The sequence below is a fragment of the Varanus komodoensis genome, unplaced genomic scaffold (assembly GCF_004798865.1).
Source record: "Varanus komodoensis strain SLA01 unplaced genomic scaffold, ASM479886v1 scaffold45, whole genome shotgun sequence".
In the NCBI taxonomy this organism is placed as follows: Eukaryota; Metazoa; Chordata; class Lepidosauria; order Squamata; family Varanidae; genus Varanus; species Varanus komodoensis.
The window spans coordinates 5,484,380-5,504,653 of record NW_025336011.1 but is presented as its reverse complement, the minus strand read 5'-3'; the positions used below and the strand labels follow the sequence as shown (position 1 = coordinate 5,504,653).

At 44.6% G+C, this 20,274-nt stretch overlaps 1 protein-coding gene across 2 annotated transcripts; it reads right to left on the bottom strand.

Annotated features, from left to right (window-relative positions):
• Positions 1 to 509: 509 nt before the first annotated feature.
• ARL5C (ADP ribosylation factor like GTPase 5C) lies at positions 510 to 19,900 on the bottom strand. 2 transcript variants are annotated; one of them, XM_044444700.1, is made up of 6 exons: positions 19,836 to 19,900; positions 11,950 to 12,010; positions 9,633 to 9,780; positions 5,357 to 5,440; positions 3,417 to 3,568; positions 510 to 2,221 (listed from the first exon to the last, which is right to left on the bottom strand). In XM_044444700.1, exons 1-6 carry the CDS (start codon positions 19,879 to 19,881, stop codon positions 2,173 to 2,175), a joined length of 540 nt encoding a protein of 179 aa, XP_044300635.1. In that variant the 5' UTR covers positions 19,882 to 19,900; the 3' UTR covers positions 510 to 2,172. The 2 variants fall into 2 exon arrangements, with proteins under 2 accessions (XP_044300635.1, XP_044300636.1); XM_044444701.1 differs by lacking the exon at positions 19,836 to 19,900 and adding an exon at positions 16,717 to 17,451.
• Between the last annotated feature and the right edge of the window lie 374 nt (positions 19,901 to 20,274).

Here is a 20,274-nt window from a genome sequence, read left to right as displayed (position 1 = left end):
GTCCCCTCTGGATAAGTTGTACAACTGCTATATCCCCTTACATGGATAGCTCTGATGGCTGGAAATAGAAGGAATTGTGCTCCAACGCATCCCAAAGGTATTGGGTAGTAGGTAGAAGTTGTGAGAAAAGATTCTTGCACAATGGAAAGCAAAGTAGATTAATTCCTATGAAAAGACCATAGCATTGCAAGACACTTTTGAAATCTTGTTAGCCCTCCTGGTCCAATTCTGATCTACTGCATCAGCCCTGTTTGCTTCAGACAGAACTTACCAGCGATGGCACCAGAGTAACTTACCATCCAGAACACCAGGGAAAATAAAACCAGGAGTGATGTTTTCTGTGTGGCTGTGACATTCACACATCATAAATGCCAGGGAACTTGACAAGTCATTCGCAATAGTGCCAAAGCAAGAACCCTAATTCTGGCTAGGGCCAACACCAGGCAAGTTTTGTTTGTGGGAAGATCTAGACGTGACAGAGCATGCAACTGTGAAAAATAAACAACTCATTTAATAAGGCAACATTTTAATTAAAAGACTCCAAACAGGCCATGTTTGGAAATATTTAAAAAATCCCCCACAATGAGAGAACTCTTAGATGTGGGAGAAGGAAGCCATTTTTGTTTAAAGACAGCAGAGTGTACTTTGTAATAAGTAACAAAGCACATATCCCTGTAATTTTATCTGAGCGCTTACAAAAAGCGGATATTGGTCCCACGTTTGAAAAGTAGAAGCATTGCGCCATTTCCTCCCAATGTCTTGGTGTAAGCGTACAGCAACGCAAGGACCACATTGTGAGGTGCTAGAATGGACTGCACTACTTTTGTGCTGTGTGGGGAAACACATATGTGAATGCTAGTCCACATGCAGAACTCCATGCAAATAGAAAGCTAGTACACCTGGCAAAGGACTTTCCTCTCTAGTGTCCATTCTTCTGTTTGCAAAGAGGTCAGTTGTTTTAATATGACGGATGCAACTTTTTAATGCTCCTTCACCTGTAGTTCAAAGTGATACAGTCCAATTCATTACTGATTCTGCTGTGCGTAAGTGCAGACCCATAGCACCAAACTAATGTCATTAAACCAAAACACAACATGGACATTAAATACTGTTTTTTCAGGGCAAGCAACATTATGTCTAGTTTTGCCCCCCCCCAACCTAAGGGGTTTGCAAAGGTGTGCTGTAAATTTTCATGCAGGATTAAGAAGTGATATGTGAGACTTGGGTAACAATTACAGCTCAGCTCTCCATTCTTTTAAAATTCTCCAGAAGTCTGCATAGCATTTAAAGACAAGTTTGCCTTCGTCTACCAAAGAAAGGGAGAAAAATTCAGTATGGGGGATAAAGCTTGCTTCCCATATGGCAATGCCATTGCTCTCACAGAAACTGTTTTTCTTGTGCACCACAGCCTCCTTTGGACTTCTTGTCTCAGAATTGCCTTGACACGTTAAAAGGAGCCATCCAAAAACAGCAGCTGAGAAGACTTTCCTGATATTAGCAGGTCAGACACTAAAAAAAAGTCAGAACTCTGCTCAAAAGGGGCTGGAAGGGACACGCCAAAGGGTAAAGCAGCACTCCAACTATTCTGTCATGGACTATATATAAAGCAATGGGAGCAATTCTTCAAAGGAGGAGGATAGACTATACATTTTAGCCACAGAAGTCTCTCGAGCAAATTCTCAACTTGGAAAGACGCTCAGAGGCCAGAGAAAAAGGTCAAAGTACACTGAACCACACTGAGTTGTGATCGCACGGTGATAATGCAAAGCATGTTATTTTGGCTGCGGGCAGTAGGGAGGTTCAGGAGCATTTTCTTGCTTCTTTTAAGGCTGACATTGTAAAGGTGTGTTGTGCTGTTCTGTTAGGAAAGGTGCAAAGCCTGCTCTGCAATTATTGCTTCCCTAGGCAATGGTGTGACGTACGGTCCCTTGCCTGTATGGCAAAGATCTGATCCACGATGTATCTCCCATTCCTTCTCTCTGTAGGCACAATTCTAGTATCACCTGCTACAGTAGTCCGTGGTTCTGAGAAATGTATAAAATCATGTTCTGATGGTATCAGAAAGAAGAAATCCTATCAAGGTCCAACAAGTCCTGAGAGTTTTGCAAAGTGGAAATAAATACACATGAGGTTTTCTTTCTTCTCTCCTTCCTGTGGTGATTTTGGCTGATGTCATTTGGCTGCAGCTCGAGAAATCATCCATTCTAAACCAGCTGGAAGGCTGTAAGGAGTAGAAACAAAGACTTAGTACTGGAAAATGCCCAGACTTCGTAGCTCCTGGTAACCAAACCACATGATCTGCTCCATCTTCCAAGGAAGAGAGCCCAGATGCCCCTTCCAGCTTCTCCACACAATTTTCACCCTAATCCTTAACTAATTCTAAGCTCAGAATGAACAACAAATCAAGTGAAGCCACATTAATCAGAAACAAAATTTGGTTAGCACTGCCCAACATTTTAAAATAGAAAATACTAGGTTTTTAAAAAAGAAGGTTTAAAAAGAAGTCATGATGGGGCAACAGCAATTTTTTGACCAGGACAAATACAGCCATATAGCCCAGTCAGAAAGTTGACATAGCCGGAGTTGACATAGTGGAGTTGACATAGCTCTTGCAATGTCAACTCCACCTTTTTAAAAAGGGAAACAGAGTTTTTATGGCTAGAATTTCCTTTTCCCAAGAAAAACTGAAGTATGAATTTTTGCACTTTGCTGAACAGATAGAGGTTAAAGAAAAGCATTCAAAGGTGCATCAGCATGTGCAGTATTAAGGGCGAAAAAGAGATGACAATTTTGTTGCCCCAACACCCCATTTTTGCGAGCAAGCATCACTTACACTTTTGGTTTCACTTGACAGCTTGTTGTTTAACAGCTGTCAAAAAAGCGGGGAAGACCCATTAGGAGCCTCTTCTGGGCAATGTTCAAGATCTGCTACACCTTGGCAGCAGACACACCCCTGGACATCACCCCAGTGAAATCTTCCGATTCCCACCAGTTGTGCAAGCACAGCTTTTTTTTTTTAAGGAATGTTCTACACAACAAATTAAGATGTTTCTGCTCATCCAAGATGTCACTCGGGCACTTCGCAGGGGCTATCAGTGGCCATCCAAACATGGATGGGCTGTGAAGTGGATGTTCATGATACCCAAAAGAAAAACAAGAAGAGAAATAAAAGGCATGGCAAGCTAAAAGGCGTGCAATCAGTGGGGAAGTAACTTGGCCCTCTTGCGGTGTCCCCTGGAACACCTGTTGGAGGGATGAGGTGTGCGTGCGGGGAGGGAAGGAAGGGGCCAACGATTCACAGTGAGGCCGATCATCCGTCAGGCTCACCATGGGCTTAAGGCAGGGGATTAAGCACAGCATATGAACCCCAACTGCTCCTTAGCCTCACGCTGGACGCCGAAATCTGCAGAACTCACCCCTCTCCTGTGAGTGCACAACATCCTTGAATATGCCATGGATGGTCTTTGATAGAGCTCAGGGTGAGGAAGTTTGAGATTTCAGAGGCAGACATGGAATTTTTGACATCTTGCTTGTTGGCAAATATCAACACAGCTGCGTGACGTAGGTCCTACACAGAGGAAGGAGAAATCACTGCTTACTCCTGGTTTCCATCAATGTGCCAATCAGATTCCGACCCACCCCAAACCACGGGAAGAACCCCTTGGACCCATATTTCAAAAAACATATTCTAATATGCCCATCACTGAGTAAAATGCTTAATATTCATGCCAGGGAAACTGTGTCCATCCAAGAAAGTAACTGAAATAGATGTCCATTTTGGACCGCATATTGCTAAAGATGCTCCACTGGTGTCCACATTCTGTTACATATAGTTACTTCCTGGGCAATGCGGGTGTTGGGAAACAGTCCCTGGTATCACAGCAGCTGAGCCAGAGGGAGGTGGCTTATAGTACACGTCAGCCTGTCTTTAATTTAAACATACAAAAGCAGATGATTAGTTGCATATTTATTTAAAACATAAGATTCTTTTTGAAAGGCACAGGGACTAAAGAGGTGAGCCAGTGACGGCAACTGTGCTTTTCCCAGTCTTAATAGTCTGTATACATAAATTGACCTCCAGAGGGCTGATGGATAAATACAGCAAGCATCTCTCGTGTCATTTTGGTTTCTTTTGGTATGCAGTTTGTGGCCAGAACATCCTACAGTGACACCTGATTTACAAATGCAGCAGGACAAGTTGGTACTACCACTGTTGAATGGTACCCATAAGTATTCCTTGCAAAGAAAGAGGCCCAACACAGAGAAAGGTTCCAGCACATACTATATTCCTTTAAGCCACTTTTTACTTGCAGGATGATATTCGTTTGTTTGTTTGTTTAGAAAATTTGTAGGCCGTCCATCACAGTCATCTCTGGACCGCTTACAACAAAATTTTCATAGGAAAGCATTCAAAAGCTAAATTCCCCACTCACCTTCCTTGTAGCCTGAAATCATAGAATAGTAGAGTTGGAAGGGGCCATGAAGGTCGCTGGGTCCAACCCCCGGCTGTTGCAGAACACCAAGTTACACCATCCCACTCAGATGGCTGCCCAGTTTCTCTTTGAAGGTCTGTAGTGTGGGAGAGCCCACCACCTCCCTAGGCCGCTGGTTCCACTGCTGTATTGCTCTGAGTGAAGAAGCTTTTCCTGATAACTAGTCTGAATCTGGGTTGTCACAGCCGGACTTGATTATTCCATGTCCTGCACTCTGGTATCAACAAGAAGAGATCTTGACCTTCCTCTTTGTGACAGCCTTTGAGGTACTTCTAGAGGGATATCATCTCCCCACTCAGTCCTCTCTTCTCTCGAGGCTGAGATGACTCATTCCTTTCTATTATGTCAGGACTCTGCCAACTCAGCTACCATGCATAGACCAAGTTTTAGGCAACACTATTGGGCAACTATGTAACACAAAACACTAACAGCACAAAACAATTCACGACAAAGAAAATGTCCCAACAGTATGCAGAAACACCTACAACGGACGAGTTTGTATTTCTGTGAGTCTGACCTGTGGATATCATAGCAAAGAAGCTTTTCCACACAGATTCCATAAACTTTTGGAGTAGATTTTTCACTGGGGGGAAATGTTTGCACTAATTTGCATTAGTACTAATGTACAACTACACACTAGTTAACAGAACTTAGTGTTAATTCACATTAACAAATCTGTATTAAGTGGAGCAGGGCTTCTACAATTTAGCACAAACAAAATACTGGCAAAAAAATCAAATTCTGTCACTGGCTGAACGAAAGACACCTGGCAACCCATGAAACGCAGATGAAGCAGATGTAACCGAGTCCACATATCCTTACTCACAATGAATTTCTCTTTGTGCTGTGGCACGCAGACTCACCTCATGAGCTAACATCTTGTACAGTTCCTCTTTTGTCACTGTCAGCCTCTCACGGTCTGTGCTGTCAATCACAAGAATGACGAACTAGAAGGAAACGGAAAGCACCAGACTTATGAGCCGCACCAACAACGGAAACCAAAGCTAAGAAGATGGAATTGAAAGATAATTCCCTTGATAGACTAACAGCCATCTCAGCTCTCTGGACAATCAAGTTCCAAAGGGAGGCATCAGCAAGGTTTGGGTAACTCCAATGCTGGGAACAATAGATGGCAAAAGAAGGGGACGGCAGAGGATGAGGTGGCTAGATGGAGTCACTGAAGCGGTTGGTGTGAGCTTGGGTGGACTCCAGGGGATGGTGGAGGACAGGAAGGCCTGGAGAAGTGTTGTCCATGGGGTCGCGATGGCTCGGACATGACTTCGCGACTAACAACAAGTTGTCTGAAGTACAATAAAATCTTGGAAAGCCCCTGAAGGAAATGTCTGATAGGGAGCAAGCATGCCCAATGGGCATTAAATGTTGGTAGACAGCCAGAAGCAAAGGAATGGAAAACTCAAGGGGAATACAGAATAGTCTTTCTGAACAGCAGTACATCAAACCTAAGCTAGATTAGATTGGTCCTATAGATCAGGCCTTCCAGAAAGCTTTCCCTCAGAAACAGCGATGTCTAACTTTAATCACTTGCTGATCATGGGAAGGAACCCAACAGATGTTGGGTGGCTGTGTGGAAAAAGGTTCTGTGGCAAAGGCTGAACTCATACAAATCCTGAGCTGGGGACAATAATCCACCTAATCTGGCATTTTATCTCCACTCAGATGTCCCAAAGGTGTGGGCAAGCAAACAGCCAAGCTTTGCTTTCATTTAGAAGGCAGCATGTTTCTTCATTGGGAAGCATGTATAACATGGCTGGGCAGGGAAAAGATCTCCAGATGTTTGGTACTTCAACTCTCAGAAGCCCCTGCCAGCATGGCCAATGGTCAGGAATTCTCAGAGCTGAAGGCCAAGTCATCTGGAGAGCTACTTTATACCCATCTCTGGCCTGATGGAATGAGGCCTTGTCTACATATTTAGAAGAATGGAGCAGGGGAGGAGTCTGCAGTGGGAGGACAGACTGTACCAGTTCATATTCCAGACGGGTGATCATACTTGAATGCCCTTCATCCCATGGACAGAAAACCAGCACATCACATGGCTCTGTATTCTTGCTGGCCTGGTTTTCTTTTTTAGGAAGGAGGTTGCTTTTTTCCTTTTTGGGTTTTTATATAAAGGAACGTTCTACATCAGAATCCATCACCTCCCATCTGCAGTAATATAATTCATGTAGAGGCTTTCAGGGGAAAAGGACATAACCCCCTCCCCCCAGCCCTGCAATATCAAAGGATGAAATTATTCTCAGCTTTCCAGGTGTCGGGGGCTTCCGATGACAGCAGAGCTCTCTTTGCAAGGTTAGCCTGCTCTGCAGCAAGCAGGAATTCCCTCCTGCCAGCTGCCACCCCACCCCACGGGTGGCACTGTGTAAAAAAGATTTAAGAAAAAGCAACCACTGCTGCCATTTAACCCCTCCCTAATCTATCAATAACCCCCAAGCCCAAAAGCCACATCCCTCCACTCAATTTGCTACCTGCAAATAAAGAAGCAAATTTGGCAGACAGATGTGGGGAGCGTTTTTGTTCAGCCCGTCCTAATCTACCGCCCCACTTTCTTGCATGTGTAGACTAGTTAGGTCTCATCAGGGAATCAAGAACATTGCACACCCCCCGCCCCCCCCGAGCAGACCTGCATCTTCACCACCCACTCAGTTTTTGGAAGACAGCCACAATCTCTTGATGCTTCCTCTGGCAATATGGAGAGATTACTTACTTGCCTACTTTGCAGGACTGTCATACAAAAAATAACATACAGTAGCATATTATGAAGTGCTTTGAGCATTCAAAATGGTGATACAAATTACCCCGTACAGTCTGAAAGTCAAGTAGTGGGGCGGGGTTGTAGGTGGCATACGGAGAAAAGGGGTGGCTTGATCAGATTTCAGTATTATACCAAGCTCCATGCCCTGCCCTATGGCTAGCAGTAGCGGAGTAAAATTATGCCCAATCACCATGGCTGAATTGGTACAGGTTATGGCGCTTTAGTTGTTTCAGCCAAGGGGAATGGGGTTCTAGCCCTCTTGCATAAGGAGTTCATAATCTATGTGCAATTTTTAAGAAGGGATTCTAAATTCAAGGGACAGGGTTTCTGCTGGATGGTTGGTGTGTCTTGTTTTGTTGATTTGCTGCACGGGCAAAAACGTGCACACAAACGATGGAGACAAAAAGAGGGGAAAAACACATTCCATATCGAGCAATGTGAAGAATGTGGTCCTGGCAGACAAAAGGACTTGTCTCAACTCGGCTTTGTTCTGCCAAAGCAGATGAAGGCCAGTGACGCAGACAGGGCTCAACTCTAGCTTCTCCCAAGAAAATATTTTTTTTACTCTTGTTTGCAATGAGTTGGGACAAAAGGCTAGCAAGGCATGGCTAAGTGAAGTGGGGACTTTTTTGGGGTCAGGGATATGACGATGCACTCGAAAGATTTTGAAGGCTATAAAATGACAGAACACAGATATTTTGGTTGGAAACCACCATACAACACTATTGTAGGAACATGAAAAGATACCTTATTCCAAGCTGAGCCACTGGTCTATGTAGCTCCCAGGCCAAGAATAGGAAATACATAGCCCCCCAGGGCTACTTGTGCAACAATTGTCTAACCCCTGCTCCCCCCACCACCCCACCCCATGCTGCAGGAAAAGAAAAACATGAGGATTCATCCACATGTGCCCTCTTTCCCTGGAGAACTGGGCTCCTGCCAGGCCACCAAACAGCTGCTTTGGGTGGCAGAATAAGGACATGCAGGGACGACACCTTCAAGAATCACTGTGATGGAACCAAAGTTAAAGCCTTCTCCCACTCCACCGCCACAATCTTCAGAGCATCGCAGTGTGGCACAGGGAAGGCGTTTACCATACCCTTCTCCAGCAAGACTACTCCCCCACCCCGGCCCCGCACTCCCAGTATGCCAGGAATCAGTGGCAGGGGAGTAAATCCGCCCCTCCCCCAGCCACTCCAGCTATCTGGATTTGGGGGGAGTATGTGTGATGCACCCCCACGGTGCCACCAACTCAGTGCTGCCTTCAATCCATGGAAATTGCTGTGCCCTCCCAGTTTACGCTGACCAGCAGCAGCTACCCAGGGCTTCAGACGGGGTACTGAGGATTCAACATGGAGCCTTTTAGGTGTAAACCATGTGCTTTGACACTGAGTTGGTTGCCCATCTGCAACCAACAGCAGTTAGCCACTAACAAAAGCCTAATTCTTGCAAACAGCAGGCCAGGAGATGGTCCAGGATGCTGCTGTGCTAAGAACAATGCCCCCTGTGACATCATAAATACTCAGAACTGCTGATATTTTTTTCGGGTGTTCACAGCACTTTGTACACATTGAGGTGATCCCAGATAGCTGCACTTTAGCCCCACTGAAATCAATAGGACATGAACATCATGACTGAGGTGTCAGTGATTTTTAATGGGACAAAAAGATGACTAATGAATTCTGGATGCAACCCTTTGAAAAAAATCTTTACATCACCACTGTCAGACATCATTACTGGCCCCATCTTGCTAATGCACTTGAGGCTAAATGAAAGTAACTTGTCAGCTAATGTGTTCATGGCAGAAGAATGAGGTTTTGTTCAGTCTGTGGCCTTCCAAAGGTTGCACCACTGCAACTTTACTGGCTTACTGCTTTACTGGTTCACAGAAAGTACAGTATCAGGGAGAACACTTCTAGCCAAGTCTTTGCCTCAACATGCTTAGTTTTCTGCAAACAGCAAGCGTGTCTGGGAGAGGTGGGAAGCATCCTCTCTTATGAGCCCTTACCTGCACCCTGAAGTGGTACAGTCCAGACACAAGTTTACTACCTCACCTGCTGCTTACAAGGCCAGGTTTAGGCTGGAAACAAAGAGCAGGGTTTGGAAATGGTCAGTCTCCCAGGAATAGCTGCTGGTGGAACTCTTTGCTCCTACCTTAGATAAATGTGTGACAAATACTTTACAATCCGAAAAGGGTGAATCCCACAGTGCAGAGCTCTCTGTCCTCTTCTCTGTGGCAGAGACCAAATGCTACAATACCTAACCATTCACCATACTAGCCAGGGTTGCAAGGAGTTGACGTCTAAAATGTCTGGAGGGGATTCTGGTTAGAAAAAGCTCTTCTGGATACATCCGTCCTCCCCACTCACCTCTGTGTTGGAATAGTAACTGTTCCAAGTAGACCTCAGTGTTTCCTGCCCACCGATGTCCCACATCAGGAAGTGTGTCTTGCGCAGGGTGATTTCTTCCACATTGCTGCCGATCGTGGGGGATGTGTGCACAACCTCATTCATTAAGCTGGTGGAAGACCAGACCAGTAAGCTGCTACTGAGCTCTCAATAACTTCCTGTCCATTACCCTCAAAGTAAGATGGGTTTGTGAAACACACAAGCTTTCTTCCCCACCCTACATCCATAATCGGAAGCATTCTGGAGACACCTGGAAATTTACAGCAAGGGTGGAAGGCCTCTGACCCTCCTGGGGTCAAATACCAGTCTTTCTGGATTTCCCATATGGCCATACCCTCTTCTCTGGGTTCTACCTCCATTCCTCAACCACCATTGATTTGATAGTTTCTTAGTGTTTAGGCTGTTTCCCCATACTGGATGGTTGAGATACCTAGGCTGTTATTTGAAGGCAGGATTTTGTTTTTTTGGCTCAACTCTCCACTGGAATGCAGCCCCCAAGAACTTCTCTGAACTTTAATTCAGCCCTCAGGCTGAAGATGCTTCTCCACCCTTGGGTAACAGCAGCAATAAACTTGCTTCAATGTAAGGTCAGTCGACAAAAGGCAGTCAAAATTGGTAGTAAAGTGAAGTAGCCCATGCCACAAACAGAAAGAGAAAATGAAACAATGCTTTTGGTTTAAGATCACACGAGATTTAATGCAAATTAAAAAGTAAATAGGGGCACAAGATGGAAAGCCCTCCTAAAGGGAAATGTGGGATTGACTTCCATCAAATTCCCTTCAGTTTTTCCTAGATTCCAGGATGCTGATGCTTCCTCAAGGAAGCTCATTTGTGGATCTTGCCTTTAGTTCTAAGGTTCATCAAAGGACACCTCCCTCCACTATGAATCATCCCACATGCTTAGATCATGTGCTGGAGTCCTGCTGGGGTGCCGGCATTAATGCCTGGCTAGCTTGGAGGACAGGGCAGATAGTTTGTAGTCCAGCAGTGCAATCCTACCTGTGTCTGCTCAGAAATAAATCCTGTCAGGATCAAGGGGACTTACTCCCAGGTAAACTGGTCTAGGATTGCAGCCTAAGTGGCTTTCTTCCACGAGAGCCACATTTTAGTGGGGGCATATTGAAAGGAACTTATTTACTTGAGTGTTAGTCATGTGGCAAGTTCAATCCCAATCTGTCTGCATTGACCTACCAGCTAAACCTTTACCTTTGACCATGAAAACAAAGGGAGCAGTCAAGAGGGCCAGTTTTGACTCCATGCCCAGCATAAACTTGCCCTCTCACAGCCATACCACTGAACCTAATTTTAATGAAGCTTTGAGGGCAAGCTCGTATTAGGTCTGCACTCACCCCAAAGCTTAAGCTGAAAAATCACAAAACTGACATTTGACAAAACCTCTACAAAATACTTTACCAAAAGTAGCAATGTTACACATTATGAAACAAATGGCTGGGTAGCATATCAATTTAACATTTTATGTTGCTGCCTGGAATATGTTTACTGGAGACACATGTTAGGCATAATACTAACTTGTGCTCAAAACAAGGATGTGGAAGAAGAGCAAGTCTATGCTGGTCAGGAACTAAGTCAACCATCTTGACCGCCACCCCTCGTTTCAGAGTCAAAGCTAAAATATATTACTTAGGCACACACAAGTTGGATTTGGCAGGTCAAGAAATACCCAGGCAAACAGTTTCTCCCCAAAGAGCCTCAAAACTTCCCTAATTAGTCCATTTCTTTGCAGCCGTACTTTAGCTGTGACTTTCCAAATGTGTTCAAGCAGCATGATCTGCCTTGGATTAAACCAGGGTTGCCTAACCTTTGGGAAGTTTTAGAGAATGTCAAGAGTACTCTCATAAAACAGCTGCCTTGGGGAAGGGCAGGCTTGTGTAAAATGGCTCTAAGGTTGGAGGAGGCTGGTCACAAAACTCCTTTTCTAGAAGGCAATCTGGTAAAACTAAAAGAAAAACAACATGTCTAAGAACGTGCTTTTCTGAACCCAAATAAAGATGGTGCTGGATTACAGCACTTTGCTTTACAGCATGTGAACAGCTGTAAAAACAGTTAGGATTTGTTTCCTTTTAATTACAAAAAATCTTAAGAACTCCAATAAAAATCAGGAGGACAAGGAGCCTGGGTGGTGCCAGTGGAGAAATCTAGGAGCACCATACTGGAGACACCAGTCCAACAGGGAACAGGCTTACCTGGCTGCCAGATTGAATATAAACTGAAATGTGATGCAGTGGGGAGAGACAGACAGACAAATAAAGATACTCACAACTGGTACAAAATGGTGGTTTTTCCAGCATTGTCCAAGCCAATAATTATAACTTTATGTTCTGCAGGGGAACAAAACACAACAGACATTCAGTCAGCCTTACGAAATAACAAGCAGAAATGCAGTTAAGGTTTCTTTATCTCTATAAATATTGAACTGCCGCTGCAGCTGTATAAACAGTGGCAAATTAAGCCTGAAGGGTAAGTCTTACCACAAACCACCAAGTGATCTTATGGCTGAAAAGACATCACTGGATTCATACAACACAATAAACCATGGTGGTTTATAAGCCAGGGCTAGCTGGATGTGTTTCCTGAACCCAGCCAGAATGGAAACAAATACGCTGCTGAATTCAGGCAACACAGCAAGCTGCCCTGGCTTATAAGCCCCTGCCACTTATCACATTGTATGAACCCAGTCACCACCTTCCTGTGCTCCAGTATTTTTATGCAAATCTAAAATGCATACTGAAATGCATTCAGGGACTCATTAACAGTAGACTGGTTCTAAGCTCCCTTGGCCTCCAAATTTTTGTCAAGCAGCTGATCTCCCCTACCAATTTCACCCTCCTTTCGGAATCAAAGGGCAGAACTGCTCTAACCTTTGGCTGAAAACAATGGCAAATTACAGAATCCACGTTCTTCATACCCTTGTGACACCTGAGCTGGTACTTCTGGGTGAAACAGATGGAGACAACCAAGGCTGGTGTCAAGGGCTGGCACGGCTGGGCACCTACTGAGGTTCCACACCTCACTGGGGGGCAAACTGACCCCCAACACCCTGGATGTACTCCTCCTCTTCAGCACTACAACCTGCCGGATCACCCATTTCTTTCTCTGGCAAGAATGAGAACGACAGCTGCCGGCACTTGCTTGGCAGGCAAGCTGAAAAGAGGAGGGTTAGGAACATCCCCGTGCGCCAGGTAGGGAGCATGCTGAGTGAGGGAAGGCCATCAGGGGTGTCCTACCCAAGGATGGAGATGTTGCTGGAAAGACACTGATGTCACAGCATGTGGTAGCAATCGTGCATTAACCAGTCCCTTTGCGCATCATTTCCTCGTTCCAATGACAGTTCAGCCATCTGTGTGGCGGGGGTGCCACAGGCCATATTGAGGGACTCCTCTGATATTGCACAGTCATGCTACACACTACATTTCCCCCACACCCCACTTCCATGAGGCTTATTTTGGTTCTGCTCACCAATATCAACAGAGCATGAATCCGCAGCCTCTATGATTTTGTTCAGAACTTTCCTATGGAATAGGAGAATTCCAAACATGGCCTCTTTCTTCCCCAGGAACACTCAAGTTTTATCATTTGCCTGTCACACCAAACCTCATTTAAAGCAGCACCGTGTGCCTCCTTCATTACTCTTACACAACAGGAAACTGCCCTTTGCTCCTGGCTGGAACAGCAGCAGCAGTAAAGAAGAAAGTACTACCCTCTGGGGCATTTCACCTACTCACACACCTGCTTGAAACTACCACCATACTGCCCAAGGGAGGGTTGCACTGGGCAACCCTGAATTCTCTTACATTTATATATCTGAATGCAAATGTCTGAGGGCCTCATTACTCACCAAGGGATCCTTCACTGCCCTGCACGTACGTACATTTTCACTTGATTGCCAACACTGGCGACCCTTACCTAACCAAGCTAGAAAAATGACAGCAGATGCTGCTCTTTGACCCAGGTCTTATCCCAAACTCAGCCTCCTCCCACTTCAGCGTGTCACTCTGCAGATCAGGCTTCCGTTCACTACATGGCATCCACATGCAGCCCTTTAATTTCCTCTAGATGCCTGACACTAGGCAGCCACCATTTTAATTTCCCAAAATGCACCTACATGGCATTCCCCCTGGACATTGTGGGAAATTTAATTGTCAGATGGCTGGCACTGATGGGTTGAGTGCCACTAGCAGGTAAGTCCACAATGACAGTGGCAGGGGGAAGAAATCACGGTATTATAAGGGAGCCACTGGAAGGCACCAAGCCAAGCAGCTGGCACCGTATCAGTCATCCAAAGGCTACGGGATTCATACCAGCCAAGCAATTCCCCACAGTCATTGTGTGGTTTGGAATGGGCACACGCACCATACCCAGATCTGCTGCTAGACTTACACATCCTCCTCATTCTTATGTGTCCATTACGTGATCAAAAAACACAGCAAATTCAGTAAAGTGCCACCAAAAGCCAGAACGACAGAAGGCTCCACTGATTCTGAAAAGGGTTTAGCGTCTTTCCCCACAACCAATACAGCAAAAGCAACAGAGCAGCGTTTGGAATGCAACAGAGGTCTGAAACCAGAGAAAGTTTTGCTTTTATATTTCTTTCTATGCTATGATATGGTAGTTGAGGTAATTGTGGAGAAACAGAAACAAATGGTGTTTCATTCTCCCCTTCCTCCACCCCCTTACACACTTTTGACCAAATATGTAACAAAGTACACAGAAGAAATCAGGACAAAAACAAACAAATTGTACCTAGTTATATGGGAGAGGTTAGAGACCAAGACTCCTTTAACTAACTCCCTTTCCCTTCTCCTGTGAGTTTTTGATTACTCGAGTACCTACTAAGTTTCAGGAAAAGTTTTGTTTTAAACTGCAAGCTGTACATCACTTCTTCCTATCGCTAGGCAAAAAATTCCATATATGGTCAGAAAAGGTAATAAGAATGACTTTTTTGCTGGCAAAGAGCCCTTTTTTAAAAGACTTGCTCCTTTTTTGATTAAGAACAAGGCTGGCAGCCTCATCAGATAAGAGTTAAATTGTGGAGAAGGAAGGAAGTCCTACGTAAATGTAAAGAAACACAATGGATGAATTTATTTTATACGTATAGGAGCAAATTCCAAGGCCTGTTCCACACAGTTTGCATTCATTCAAACTCCAGAGACACACGAGGACACTGTCATATTTGTGCATCATGTTGACCAAGAATGGACAACTTAGTGTCCTCCTGATGCTTTGGACTACAACTTCCATATACTCCTGCCAGTATGGCCGATGGTGAAGGATTATGGGAGCTTTAGTCCAAAACATCTGGAGAACACCAGGTAGCCTACCCCCATGCTAAACCCTTGCACTTAACTTTGGTTTGTTACATTATCTGAATCAACAAACTGTGGTTAAAACTATGGTTAACTTAAACCTTCAAGTTTATGAAACCAGCTAGCATTTTAATCACAGTTCAGGTGCAGACAGACAACACATCAAGCTGTGGTTAACCAAAAGCAGAAACAAAAGCTTCTGAACTACAGTTACTGGCCAAGCAAAGCAGGAAAGTACATAAGCCCACTCATTCCTGCTTAGGTCAGTGAAACATGAAACCACAGAAAAAGGTCATAGCCTTTGCACACATACTTGTTTATGAACATTAAAGCAGATCAAGGCTTTTTTAACAACATATACATGTGTTTGAGGGCAGACAGATTTATTACTGTGTTCAAGGTGTTCACACATTGATGCATTGACTTTGAAGCAAGTCAGTGCTTCAAAAACCAGTATGTGGATGCACCACATATGAGCCTTGAGCCAGAAAGTCTTGGGCTCTGGCAATAGTAAAGGACATCATGTGTGCCACTGAGCCTCCCATGCCCAGCAGGAATCCAAGAGGATCCCTGTTCCTACATTCCACTTGCCAGATGCCGTCTGGTATCCCCTTTCCATCCAGCAGGTCTCTGCACACCTAGGACAGGTGATCCACCTTGCCTTTATAAGCAAACTACATTTGCTGCATCAAAATACCTGTGTGGTGTTGTTGTTATTATTATTATTATTAGAACATTTCTATGCCGCCCCTTGCCGAAGCCTCGGGGCGGCTTACAACACAATAAAATACAATACAAAAATAACAAGATAAAATTAAAATTAATAATATAAAATAAATAAATAAATAATATAAACGATATAAAAGAAGTTATAAAAGTTATAAAAGAAAAGGAAAGAAAAGAAGTCGCCCTGGCCAGATGAATAAGTGAATATTGTTAACAATTAAAATGACATTTAAATACACACAGTGCTTGATACAGGGCACATGCATGAAAGTGCGATCAAGAACACAACACTGTGGATGTGGCATGTCTGGATGGGAATGTTGGAGTGCCTTTTCAGCCTGAGGGACAAATTCAATTCCAAATTCAGTTTCAGGGGCCACACTGCAGCAGTGCGCAGAGCTGGAGGCAAACTGGACCTGGCCAAAAATATACTATGTTCTAGCTCTTCCTGCTAAAAGTTGGGCTTGGAAGAACTTCAACCTTTCAGAATAAGGAAAAACTGTACAAAAGCCAGGAAACCACCCTGTGATGGGCAGAAGGGAGAAATGGGGGGGGGGGGGCGGCAAGGAAAGGGAGCATGGCCTTCTGGGAAATCCTGCAAGGCCAGGTTAAGATCCTGGACCACTCAGAGTTTATCCATGAGCCTGAAGACCAACACCCTGGCTGATTAATTTGCAAATATGTGCATATTCATACATGTTTGTGAGCATTCCTCACTGGATTTTTGTGTCAAAAAACCACATCCAAGAAATGCTCTTCTAACACATAGGCTCACAAGTGTTCTAGGCATGTGAAAAAACGTAACTGCATAACATGCATATCTCAAAAACCAAATGCTAACTCGTGAAAAATGCAGCAGGAAGTAAGAAAACAACCTCTTTCTCACAGGTCTTCATTCTTTTTGCCCCCTCGGATTTTTTTTTGAATTTTAAGCAAGACAAAAGGCTGCATCAACATAAAAGGCAGTCTGAGCAAAGAATGGAAAATGTGCTTACCACGGAACACCTGCTTGAGCAAATGAAATCTACCAAAGACGTGCACACTCTGCCCAACCAAAACTCTGTTCCTCCCACCCTTCCAGAGATCCAGTGTGAAGGTCTCCAATGCAACACACCAAAAGACATCCAAATTTCCCTAAAGCAAATCACCCAGTTGTCCACACCCAGTCGTCATTACCAGACTGGATTTAACTAGAATGTGCAGCATACAATGATTCATAGATCTGCCCCTTGATATGATTTTAGGTTAATTGAGAGCACATCGCAGTTTCAATCCCAAGCATCACCAGGTAGGACAGGAAAAATTCCTGTCTGACATCCAAGACCGCTGATGCAACACAGTACCCGTGTCAACAATATTCAGCAAGTTGGACCCATGGTCTGACTCAACATAAAACAGTTTTCCACCTTCCTATGTTTAGACCTAGCTGTCAAAGCACGTTGTGCATTCTCACCCAACCCTCCTTTTCTTTCTTCTGCTCTTCAACTTTTTTCTCATCTGTTGCTGCTTCTACTCCACCCCCACCACATACATCATCGAAATACAGACATAAAGCGCTCTTCCTAAACCAGTCCTTTCAGGTAATTCCCAAATGTTCTCCTTTCGGAGCTCAGATTGGTCTCCACGCTCCCAACTAATCAGAAAGAGGTTAATACACCGATCTTTAATATGGTCTTTTGAATTGTGCATATTGGTTTTCACATTAATGCGCTTTATCGCTTTTATTGGCATTGGCTGCCTGCATTCTTCTGGCTCAATTCAAGGAGCTGGTTTTAACCTATAAAACCTTACATGGCTTGGGAATGCAATACTTGACAGAGAGCCTCTCGTAGCCACAATCTCCCCAGACGTAACACTCTGCTTCAGGGGCCTTCCTCCAAGTGCCAAGCCCCACAAAGCACAGATGACAGCAGAGAGGGGGCTTTCCCTGTGGAGGCTCTCCCATCTATAGACTGACCTTGCCACTTAAGGCCACCTGTCACCAACCTTGCCATCTTTCTGGTGCCAGGTAAAGACAGCCCTTTATGCCAGGTGTTTAAAGATATACTTGGTTGTGCAAGGGCTTGAAGGGATTACCCTTCCCAGGTGCTTTATTACTGGTCATTCTTCACTGTATATTTTATGTGGGTTTTATTATTTATGTTTATTTTAATGAGAAGTTGTAGTATTTCATTGCATTTAATTGAATTATTTTATGTATTTTTGTAAACTGTCCAGAGAGCTTTGGCTGTTGGGTGGTATGGAAATGAAATCAATAATAATTTGCACAACACTTTGGCAACAATTGTGGAAAGGTTCTATATAAATATGATAAACAAATTGTATTCAGGGAATTTCGTCCTTATCAGACAGCCTTAAAATAACCAACAATAGCAATTTATGTGTTTAGCTTGGCACACTTGTATGTGAAGTGCTGTTCAGATTGCATGTCTTATGTATATCTCCTAAAATCTGTGAGGAAACAGTGGAGGATTAGGGGGCAGGGTGCTTTCCAAAAGTATTTTATTACATAATCTATAATATAAACAATCAGTTGCAGAATTCATGCATAGTTCCCATAAATATGCTCACGGTCACTACCCATTCACAAGGTACCTGTCTCCTCCCCCACCATAACAAAGCTGCCTCTTCCAATATACACAATTCAGGCATCACATACATTGTCAACTCTCATGTACAAGCCATATTGCACATGCAGAGAAACCACACAAAAACTATTCCTCCACACCAACCAATGATTTTGGAGTGTTGGTAAGGTCAGAGACCCAAATTTCACCCTCCCATATGGCATTAAATTCCTTGGAAGAAAAAGTGGAGGTGGGGGAGAAAGGATAAACATGTGAAGAGTAAAAGAAATTAAAGAAAACAGGGAGCAAAAAGGAGGAGCAACTTCACTAAAGAAAGAAATAACTCAAAGAGAACCAGAACAAATCCAAAGAGAAGTGGGGCAGCAGTTTGGCCAAAAAGCAACTGAGTGAAAAAATACAGAAAAAAGAAAGAATAAAAAAGCAAAGGTGCAAATGTAAAACATGGGGAAGAAGGGATGAAATGGCAAACAGCAAAAGAAGAAAATAATGGAAATTAACAAGAAAAATGAAAGTCACCCAAGAAAGAAAAGGCCCAAGAGAACCAAGACATACCCAAAGAGAATAAAGAAGAATAAGGAAGGGAAACATGCAAAAATATAGGAGGAAAAGTGAAAATGCAAGAGGGGTGCACAAAGCGCGGCAGGGGAGAAAGGACAAAAACACACACAGAAAAAAGTTAAGGGGGAAAATGGGAACTGATGAGCAAAGAAAGGAAAAACAAACAAACCTCCGAAGAATAGCTAAGAGCAAAAAATAGGCAAAGGAAGGGAGGGAAAGGCAAAGGAAGGAGGGAAAGAGAATACAGAAAAAGAGAAGCAGAGTATCAAGAGGGAAAGCAGGAGACATGTAATACGAGAGGAAGGGGAAGAAGAGAAAGGGTGCACGGAGGGGTGCACAAAGCGCGGCAGGGGAGAAAGGACAAAAACACACACAGAAAAAAGTTAAGGGGGAAAATGGGAACTGATGAGCAAAGAAAGGAAAAACAAACAAACCTCCGAAGAATAGCTAAGAGCAAAAAATAGGCAAAGGAAGGGAGGGAAAGGCAAAGGAAGGAGGGAAAGAGAATACAGAAAAAGAGAAGCAGAGTATCAAGAGGGAAAGCAGGAGACATGTAATACGAGAGGAAGGGGAAGAAAAACGTGCAAGATGAAAAGAATCTTACAAAGGGGGAGACGGCTGGGAACGAGAAGCAACAGAAAAGAGAAAGCGCAGATGAAAGTGAAGGAGAACCCAGCACAGACCCGAAAGGGAAAGAGGCTGAGGGAGAAAGGAACGAGGCAGAATGGAAAAGACAATAATGCAAAGTCAAGGAAACCAGGGTCGGGGGAGAGAGGGGAAGGAGAGAAAGGGTGCACGGAGGAGGGCGCAAGGCGCAGGAGGAGGAGAAGGGAGAGTGCGGGGCGAAGGGACGGGGGCGGAGGGGAAGCGACGGGGTGGGGAGATGGAGAGCAGAGAAGCTCGAAGCAAGGGAGCGCCGGCGAAGGGCCGGGAAAGCGAGCGACGGAGCCAGTGCGGAGGTGTCCTACCGCGGCTTCCGAAAATGTTCAGGAGTTTTGCGAAGAGCTGCCCCATCACGAGCCCCGCAGCCGATGGACACAACACGGCGCTCCCGCCCCCTTTTATAACCTCCGTGGGGACGCGTCAGCAGCCAGGCGCGCTCCGCCCACTAAGCCCCGCCTTTGGGGGGGGACACTTTCCCGCTGCGGGAGGGATCCCCTTTCATTACGTCAGAAGCGGCGGCGGCGGCGGCGGCAACCATGGAGCAACCTATAGATTGGGCAAGGTGCCCTGAGGAGACTGGGGCATGTAACTCCTGTCCTTCCTCTCAGGAAATCTTGTGAGGGACGGAACGCCAGTTATTTGCTTTGAAGACAGAGTGGCGAACGGGGGATTCTCCTGACCCTACTCCTATGTCGCCTTTCTTTCCGTTTTTATAATTTTTTGCATATTTCCATAAATCAAAAT